We start from the raw sequence: 9945 nt of genomic DNA on the forward strand, positions 1-9945 counted from the left end.
TTGTCATTTATTGCCAAAGAGGGTTAAAAATAAAAAAGTTGGGAAACTGCTTGCCTCTGTCTTCCACTGTGTGAAAAAATGGAAAATAAAAAATTCACAATCATAAGCAACACTTTCAGAAGGTCTAGACATCTTTTGGTTTCAGAGGATGGTGGTCACCTTTGAAGGTGACTCGGAATCTACAACTAACCCAGATTGCGGCAGCTAGACTGGTGACTGGGAATGGCCACCAAGACCACATAACACCAGTCCTGAAAGACCTACATTGGCCCCCAGTACATTTCCGAGCACAATTCAAAACATTGGTGCTGACCTTTAAAGCCCTAAGCACTGCTAATGTTCCTTTTGAAGAGCTGGGTCCAGCAGGTCCTTGCAGAGGTGGGGGCAACCAGGTACATTTGCCCCAGGTCTTGGAGGACTAAGCTGGCCGGGGGTGGTTGCTTCTTTTGTTTGAGTTTATAGTATTATTATCACAAGATTCCCGTGTCAGGCCTCAGACAAGCCAATGGTCATAGATAATGATGTTTGTAGTCCACCACATCTAGAGGGAACTGGAAGGCCCAGCCTTTCTTGGAAACGGGCACTGCAGGTAAACTCAACACAAACTAATTATTTAAAACAAACAAACAAAAATTTCCTTCCAGTCGCACCTTAGAGACCAACTAAGTTTGTTCTTGGTATGTGCTTTTGTGTGCATGCACACTTCTTCAGATACACTGAAATACAGTAGACAGGGGCCCTATTACTCTTCAGTCTCAAGGCCCACATTGGCTTTCCACTCTCATTCATCTCTACAGAAAGTTCCCTCTTCAAGTAGTTCCTCCACACCCAGGAACTAACTATATACACAAGTACCACGTGTTGACTATTATTTGCCTAAAATATGGCCATTTATTCACATTTATCTACTTCTACTCCGACAAGGGACATGAAGGCACTAAACAATTAGAATCATAGAACTGTAGAATTGGAAGGGACCCTGAGGATCATCTAGTCCAACCCTTCCTGCAATGCAGGAATATGCAGCCGTCCCATACAGGGATTGAACCTGCAACCTTGGTGTTATCAACACCACGCTCTGACCAACTGACTGGTTACAACCACTTGTATTTTGCTTGGTTTTTAAGGAAAGCATTGGACAAATCCCTAAAGGATGATTCCAACAATGCCAATTTGCCATGAGACTTAAACAGATTTTCCGTGTTCATAGACATTATAATTCTCTGGGCAACAATAGAGGGTTTTTTTTATGTACCTGTAGGGGTACAAAGCACAAGGGAGAGTCAGTGCCTTCCTGCCTTGCGTGTATGATCAAGGCAGGAACCATCTGGTTAGCAGTTTCTGGAAGCGGGATGCCCCCCCCCCTTCTGCTCTGATCTAGAAATGCATTTTATGGCCTTACAGCTTTTACTCATCTCCCATCTAGTCCAGTATCCTGTTCTCACAGACGCCTATGGGAAGCCTGCAAGCTAGACAGGAGTGCAACAGTACTCTGCCCACCTGTGATTCCCAAGAACTGATATTCACAGGCCTACTGCCTCTGGCAGGGGAGGTAGAACTCAGCCACCATGGCTAGTAGCTGTTGATAGCCTTTTCTTCCAGTAATTTGCCTAAGCCCCCCCCCCTTTTTTAATGCAAGGGATATGCTCTGTGTCTTTATTTATTTTTTAAGGAGAAAAAAAATGCAAGTTATATAGCATGTGAGCTGAGAATAGTCCAAAGTGGCATTATATCTTTTAGGGGTTTTGAGCTCAATAAAACAGATGTCCTGTACTTACAAAATTGCTTTTAAAATGTTGTTTATGAGGAAAGGAAGGGGGAAAATATGCAAACAGTTTAACATTTTGCCCCCTGGCATTTTCGAAGTACATTTCTACAGCAACAAAGCATTTTATAGTTGTGGTTAAGTAGAAGTTGTGACACCGTGGGATGTGGGGGATGACACACCTTGAAAAGATATGACCATCTGTCCTATGCCCTGTCATTTCAAGAGCAATGAATTTTTTTTTTTAAGCTTTGTATCTGCCCCTTGGTTAAAGCTATGGTTTTCCTAGTAGTAATGTATGGAAGTGAGAGCTGGACCATCAAGAAGGCTGATCGCCGAAGAATTGATGCTTTTGAATTATTCTGCTGCAGAAGACTCTTGAGAGTCCCATGGACTGCAAGAAGATCAAACCTATCCATTCTCAAGGAAATCGGCCCTGAGTGCTCACTAGAAGGACAGATCCTGAAGTTGAGGCTCCAGTACTTTGGCCACCTCATGAGAAGAGAAGACTCCCTGGAAAAGACCCTGATGTTGGGAAAGATGGAGGGCACAAGGAGAAGGGGACGACAGAGGATGAGATGGTTGGACAGTGTTCTCGAAGCGACTGGCATGAGTTTGGCCAAACTGCGGGAGGCAGTGGAAGACAGGAGTGCCTGGCATGCTCTGGTCCATGGGGTCACGAAGAGTCGGACACGACTGAACGACTGAACAACAACAACATCTGCCCCTTGACTTGTTAAATTAAATCCTTATTATTGTCAGGGAGCAGTAAAAAAAAAAGAGGTGGGAATACCCCAAGTCAAAATGCCCTTTAAAAGCCATCCACTGTTTCCTGTGCAAGCGGGTTCCATATTTTAATAATGTGTTATGCATTCTTTTGGTATATGATGCTAGCAGTCTACCAGCAGCAGCTCCACAGCATTCAAACCCTCCATCTTTGTCCAGGCACTTGCCAAGGAAAACGCATCTTAAGTTCCCCAAAGTGCTTCTCTGCCTCTCTCAGGTGGTTTAATGTCCCTAGTGGGAATGGTTGGGACTGAAGTAACTCTTTCCCATATATTTAAACTGCTCTTGTAAAACCTGCACCAAAGAACTTCATCGTGTTCTACAGCGAGCAGAATGCAAAAAAGATATACGCCTGAAGTATTTGTTCTTTTTCTCCTCATTTCTGTGCTCATCTGCGCATAAACAGGCATCAGAGCAAGAGGCAGGCAGTGTTATAGTCCCATAGCATCTTTAGCTGCTATTAAGCATCATGTTCTATATTGCCTATATTGTTTTTCTCATTATTATAAGTGCTTTGAAAATAGTGGATACTGTACAAATACTAGAATACGTGACTATGTTTTCCAGGAAACAAACAGAAAATGGTTATTCTGAGAACCAGTCGGGATGTGTAATAATGTGAGTTCCCTCTGTCTTTTTCAACCATATGGCGATGTGTGGTTTATTTTTCTACATCAGTCAAGTGCTATTTGTGGCTGCAGCACAATGGGGTGGGTGGTGAGCCAGTGACCCATATTTTCATTGGTTGTGCAAAGTTATTGGACAACTGCAAAAGCTTTACTCAATTGATAGTCCTATCATGCCACTTAAGGAACTGAGTGGCAACGTTCAAAAATCTTACAGCAGAAAACAAAAGGAATTAAGTATATGCTTTACTTCATCTCCATCTATTGCTGTAACTTTTATGTGTGGATGTTTTGAAGTTCTAAACAGCACCGTGTCTTCAGAGCCACAATCTCACACCTTAAATAATAATAATAATGAAGTATACAATTACCCCAGATCATTAAATGAATATTTTTTTTACAGAGCCATATAAGGTTTTCTGCCCAAATTGCAAAACTGAATCTGAAATGCAGTTTGCAATCTGGATTTGACCTTTTATTTTTCTTGAGTCCAAATCTGACATTTTAAATTTTGATTTCAAAATCCCTAAAGTTCACTTTAAAGTGAAATCATATAGTTCAATGATCTACATGTGTGGAGATGTAAGGAACGTATGGAGAATTATGAGTTTTGTTCTCCTTAGAAGGAAGGCTAAAGTGGTATAGAGAGACAGGGCTTATGATCATAGATTCATGGAATTGTAGTGTTGAAAGGAACCTGAATAGTTATTAGTCCAACACTCAGCAATGCAGGAATCCTGACTCTTTTCCAGAGAATGTAATTATTTCTTTGTGTTGTATATGGATAGTTTGTTGATGTTCAGTCGTTCAGTCGTATCCGACTCTTTGTGACCCCATGGACCAGAGCATGCCAGGCACCCCTATTCTCCGCTGCCTCCCGCAGTTTGGCCAAACTCATGCCAGTTGCTTCAACAACACATCTCATCCTCTGTCATCCCCTTCTCCTTGTGCCCTCCATCTTTCCCAACATCAGGGTCTTTTCCAGGGAGTCTCTTCTCATGAGGTGGCCGAAGTACTGGAGCCTCAACTTCAGGATCTGCCCTTCCAGTGAGCACTCAGGGCTGATTTCTTTAAGGATGGATAAGTTTGATCTTTTTGCAGTCCATGGATAGTTACAGAGGATAATTTTTCTTTGGGAGCTAATAGCATGGGTGAATATTGCCATTGCATTTGCTTGGCCTTTAGGATCTGTGAATTGGGTAGGTGCCAAGAGATAGAATCTAGGGATAGGGCAGCAACCCAATTCAGTTCACATTAAAATGTAAGCTTACCACACTTTCTGAAACAGTACATGACCCAAAACACAGCCGTCCTTCGTAATCTGTGTTTCTCCCAGTTTAGCGATGCCATTCTCCAGTCAAGTAAAACATACAATAATGCATATAGTGGGGAGAAGTGTGCATGAAAAATGCATTTATATCTTTAAAAAAGCATACAAAATTGGTTTTGAAATGTGAAGAGGCTAGATAAATGAGAAACAGAGAGAACCAGAAATTGACATATTCACCCATCCCTAATAGAAGCATCTTCTAGATAGAACAACTCTCTGACCCGGTTTTGTAACTCTTTCCTATGTTTTAATGCAGGTGATGATGGAAAACCAGACAGTTGTGGTCGAATTTATTTTACTGGGCTTCCCCAGCATCCAAAAGGTGCGAATTCTAGTGTTTGTGGGTGTCTTGGTGATCTACACCTTGACTGTCACTGGGAATATTGTCATTGTGGCCACTGTAGTCCATGACACCACTCTACATAAGCCAATGTACTTCTTCCTTGGAAATCTTTCATTCTTAGGAATCATCTATGTGACCGCGACCATACCCAAACTGCTGGCCAACTTACTTTCAATCAAGAAATCGATCAGCCTAGCTGGTTGCAAAGCTCAAGCATTCTCCCATTTTTTCCTGGGGGCCACCGAATTCTTCCTTCTCACCGCCATGGCGTATGATCGCTACATGGCTATTTGCCACCCTCTCCACTACCATGCCATCATGAGCAGTAAGGTTTGTGTTCAGCTGGCTTGTGGCTCTTGGCTTGGTGGCTTGATGACGGTCTTGGTGCAGACGATTCTAGTGTTCCGCCTGCCTTTCTGCGGCCCCAATATCATCAATCACTTCTACTGCGATGTTGGACCGTTGCTGAAGCTGGCTTGCACCGACACTCGCCCCATCGAGTGGATCGTCTTCATCGTGGCCACCATTGTGGTGTTCTGCAATTCCCTGATGACGGTGGTTTCGTACATCTTCATCATCTCCACCGTGATGAGAATCCCATCAGCCTCTGGGAGGCAGAAAGCTTTCTCCACTTGCATTGCTCACTTGATGGTTGTCATCATGCTGTATGGGGCAATCATCTTTATCTACGTCAGGCCAAGCGGACATGCCTCGTTGGGTTGGAACAAGTTGGTGTCCCTCCTAAACACCCTGGTCACTCCACTGCTGAACCCTTTCATATATACACTCAGGAACAAGGGTGAAAGAGGATGGATTCACCAGGAATAAAGTATTTGAGGACAACAAATGGTAAATGAAATGTGCATGGGATTGAGTCTAGTGGAACTTTGCACTGGGAGATGTACAGAACGCAGAAATAGCATCTGATCAACCCAGATGCTTGTGCTATTTCCCCCAGGTATGGAGGTGTCAGTTTATAATGGACAAGAAATGGATAATGGACAGTGGGCACCTGAGGTTTAGGGAATATACTGTTACTGGGAGGGAAAATACACATGTGCTGTGCCTGAGAAATGGGACATTAGATCTTATCATCTTGATATACATACTCACTGTGATTATGAACTCACTTGGGTGGCATTGGGCGACTCACTCATAGCTTGGCATGGTCCCTTTTCATGAAATGGGGACTTACTTTATAGAGATGTTTTGAAACTGGGTGAGAAATTAAAGATGTTGGGAGCTGACAAAATGTGGGCAGAATAAATTTGTGGCAGAAGCGTAAGGAATGGTTTGAATTTTCATGTACAGTTTGATTTTTTAAAAAAAGAAATCATAAAATTGTGTTGAATTGTCAAATTATTGTTGCGTTCTTTGGAAGATGAATAGAAAGAATGGCCTACAAAGATCAAATAAAGCATTTTTACTTCTTTATTTATAGATCATGTCTACACAAAGCATATACTACTGTGGGCAAATTCAACTTTGGCTTTCTTAGTGTGAACAATTGTTTACTTTTGTGCTATGGTTGCTTTTATGCATTCCCCCCCCCAAAAAAAAAACTTTTTATTTTTTAAGTGAAATAAATAAAATAGTATGTATTAGGTTGAATTCTTTTCTATACAATGACATGAATAAGGGAAGATCTGTGTGACAGGAGATGCCTGGAAGTTGTCACCTCCTAAATCTTATCTGGAAGGAGAGGTACTGTATAAATGCTTCCAGAGAGGGTTTGCTCTTTATCAAGGGAAAGACAACTGGAATGATCACCAACACCAGATGTAACATTAAGGACTATAACTTTAAGGACTTGTCCTTGAACTTCATTCTCTCTCCTCCCTCCCCTTTCCTCTTTCCTTATGTGTCATGTCTTTTTTAGTTTGTGAACCTAATGGAGGAACCGTCTTAGAACTTACTCTGTAACCTGCTCTGAGAGCATTTTTTTAAAAAACTAAAGGGTAGGATGTAAATGCTGTAAATGAATAAAATTTAAAAATGTTGCAGTTTCCCCCCTGCCCTTAAGGGTGTATGTGTGTGAATGTGACAGTTGTAACATAGCCATAGGATGGCGCTGGCAAGGCATCAGTGTTGGATATGATGACTTGTGTAGTCTAATGAAGTCAGGGGATATTTGGGCAAGTTTGCCACAAGTCAATTCCAAAGTATTAAATGGTGCTTCTCTAATTCATGATGTGTATATTGCAGCAAGAAAACTAGAAAAGTAGAAAGTGTGTGCATGTGTGTATTTCCTGATTAGCAGTAAAAGCCTACAAGATCAGATCAGACTTCAACAGGTGGTTCCTGAAAGCTAATAGCAATGAGGATGTCAGACAATTATTTGCCTGCCTTAACTTATGAAATACTTCATATTTTGGGAACATCTAAATAGGTTTCTAATCCTCATCCTGTAAATATCTGAAGGTATCTGAAGAAGTGTGCATGCACACGAAAGCTCATACCAAGAACTAACTTAGTTGGTCTCTAAGGTGCTACTGGAAGAAATTTTTTATTTTATTTTGTTTTGCCTGTAAATAAAACATATAGGCAAAGAGAAGCAAAAACTGGATGCTAATGAGATTGCAAAGAAAATCATCTAATCCTCTAAAGTCTTTTAGCTGCTTTGAGGTTTTTTCTTTACGGTATATTAATTTTGTGAAATAAATAAGATAAAAAAATAAATCACCAAATGAGTTAACTTTGTGTGGAGTACTTTGGATGAGTTTGTTTTCTTCTTCTTCAAAAGAGTTGTCCCTTCACAGATAACATGCCCTTCTTGATTAATTTCTGCATTAATTTTCTGTTTTGTGGAGCAGAGAAGGTCTTCACTATATTTCCATCTTGGAGACTTATTCTATTGAAAAAGCCCTGAGAGCTAGAATCTTCCACAAATTGGCCCCTTGATGATTATGAAAGCTCTTAAGGTTTTAAAATCTCTTGGGTTTGAGAAGAATCTGAAATTGCACTAAGATGCACTTGACAGTTCCAAAAACACTGAGAGTGGATGTTTGTGTATGAATGGACAAGGAATTTGAAGAGAGAGAAGTGACTTAGAAAAGAAAGCAACTATTAAAATTAATATGTGATAATTACTGACTAACTGGAGATAACGTATCCATACTTTAAAAAAAAAACCACCAAGATTCTTAGTTACTTTTAAGGTGGAGATTATTTCCATTGAAAGCTCTTGTTCCTCAAAGTTATCTGGATGTTTTGCTTCAGATTTAATTGGTAGTACCAGCTACATCTAAGGCAACCCGGTATTACTTAATTATTTTATTTCTTAAAATTTATTTGCCATTTGATTGTAAAAACAAAAAATACCTCATATCTATTGTTTATGTACCTGCTGTTCCTGTCTATTAGTATTTATTTATTTATTTATCAATGCATTCATAACCTTTTAACCATAGTTTCTGAGGGGCTTCACAACCCTTTAAAAAAAACAGAAAAAAGCAATACAATAAATAAATTAAATTCAAGTTAAATTAAGGAAGCATTCGAACATCCAGTTTTGAGCCGTAGGAAATTAGCATTAATATGACACCTAGTTCCCATTAAATATTGGGGTGTGAGAGACAGGGGTGCTTTCCTGTCTTCTCCACCCTTTTTCCATTTGTGAATCTATGGGACTCTGAGAAGCTTCTCTCAATCTTTTGTTAGCACCACTCATTTACTTGCAGTCATCATGACTTACTAGGTTTGAAGTTGATCCCATCAATCAACAAGCCAATGAGAGTAACTCCAGCTTGGTAGGATGTTAGTCTTCCTGAACACCAGCAAGGTGAGTTGTTTTCTAAATAGTATTCACTAAAAACTACCTGTAAACCAGAAGGTTGGTGATTTGAGCCCACCCAGGAATGGCTGTGAGCAGGATTTCTGCATTGTAGGGGCTTGGACTAGATGACTAGATGAAAAGGCTAAAAAGCCTTAGAAGACAAACAAACAAAAATTGTGCATGAGCTTTCCTGGGAACAACTACCTTTATCAACTGTGTTCATCAAAAGAAGGTCTTAAAATATAGGGTCTTAAAATATATTTGCTAGAATAACATGTGGTTCTGATGATGCAGCAAGAGCTCAGCTTCAGTTTGTTTTGTTGTTGTTGTTGTTTAAAAAATATGACCCATTGCAGAGGCCAAAGAATGGATCCAGAGGCCAACAACCAGTCGTCAGTGAAGGAATTTGTTTTCCTGTCTTTCCCAGCCCACCGTGAGCTTCAGATCTTCTTCTTTGTGGTCCTGCTTTTCACATACCTGCTCACCCTCATGGGAAACGTGGTCATCCTCTCCATTATATGGACTGACCTGCGACTCCACACTCCTATGTACTTCTTTCTCAGTAACTTGTCCTTTCTGGACATCCTATTCACTACCGTGATTGCCCCCAAAATGCTGTCCAGCCTCCTGGCTGAAAAGAAAACCATTTTGTTCACAGGCTGCATCACTCAGACATATTTCTATTTCTTCCTGGGGACGGTGGAGTTTATCCTCTTAGCTGTCATGTCCTTTGATCGGTATGTGGCCATATGTAATCCACTAAGGTACACCATCATTATGAATGGACATGTGTGTTTCCTTCTGGTTCTGGGCTGTTGGGTGGGGGCATTCCTCTCAGTTCTTTGCCCTACAGTTGTCGTCTCCAGACTTCCATACTGCCACCGCAACATCAACCACTTCTTTTGCGACATTGCACCTCTGCTGGAAGTAGCCTGTGTGGACACTCACTTCATAGAGCTCCTTAACTTCCTTCTGTCTTCTTTGGTGGTCCTCAGCTCGTTGGTGCTCACTGTGGTCTCTTACAGCTATATCATCTCCACCATCCTGAAAATCCCATCTGTCCAAGGGAGGCAAAAGGCCTTCTCCACCTGCGCCTCTCACATCACTGTGGTCACCATCGCTTACGGGAGTTCCATCTTCATGTATGTCCGTCCAAATCAAAGCTACTCTCTGGCTTTTGACAAGGTGGCTGCCATCCTGACCACAGTGGTGACTCCTCTTTTGAACCCTTTCATATACAGCCTCAGGAATGAGAAGGTCAAAGAAGTTTTGAGGGAAGCCCTAAGCAGGACATTTTGCTCTAAGGAGGTGGTTTCTTGA

At 41.2% G+C, this 9945-nt stretch overlaps 2 protein-coding genes across 2 annotated transcripts; both read left to right on the top strand.

The window, feature by feature from the left end:
- Positions 1–4769: 4769 nt before the first annotated feature.
- On the top strand, positions 4770–5678 carry LOC117057283 (olfactory receptor 6X1-like). Its single transcript, XM_033168124.1, has one exon. The coding sequence runs from the start codon at positions 4770–4772 to the stop codon at positions 5676–5678; it is 909 nt and encodes a 302-aa protein (XP_033024015.1).
- A 3313-nt stretch (positions 5679–8991) lies between these two features.
- LOC117057284 (olfactory receptor 6M1-like) lies at positions 8992–9945 on the top strand. The gene has a single exon (XM_033168125.1). The coding sequence runs from the start codon at positions 8992–8994 to the stop codon at positions 9943–9945; it is 954 nt and encodes a 317-aa protein (XP_033024016.1).

The sequence above is a fragment of the Lacerta agilis genome, chromosome 14 (assembly GCF_009819535.1).
Source record: "Lacerta agilis isolate rLacAgi1 chromosome 14, rLacAgi1.pri, whole genome shotgun sequence".
NCBI classification, from domain to species: Eukaryota; Metazoa; Chordata; class Lepidosauria; order Squamata; family Lacertidae; genus Lacerta; species Lacerta agilis.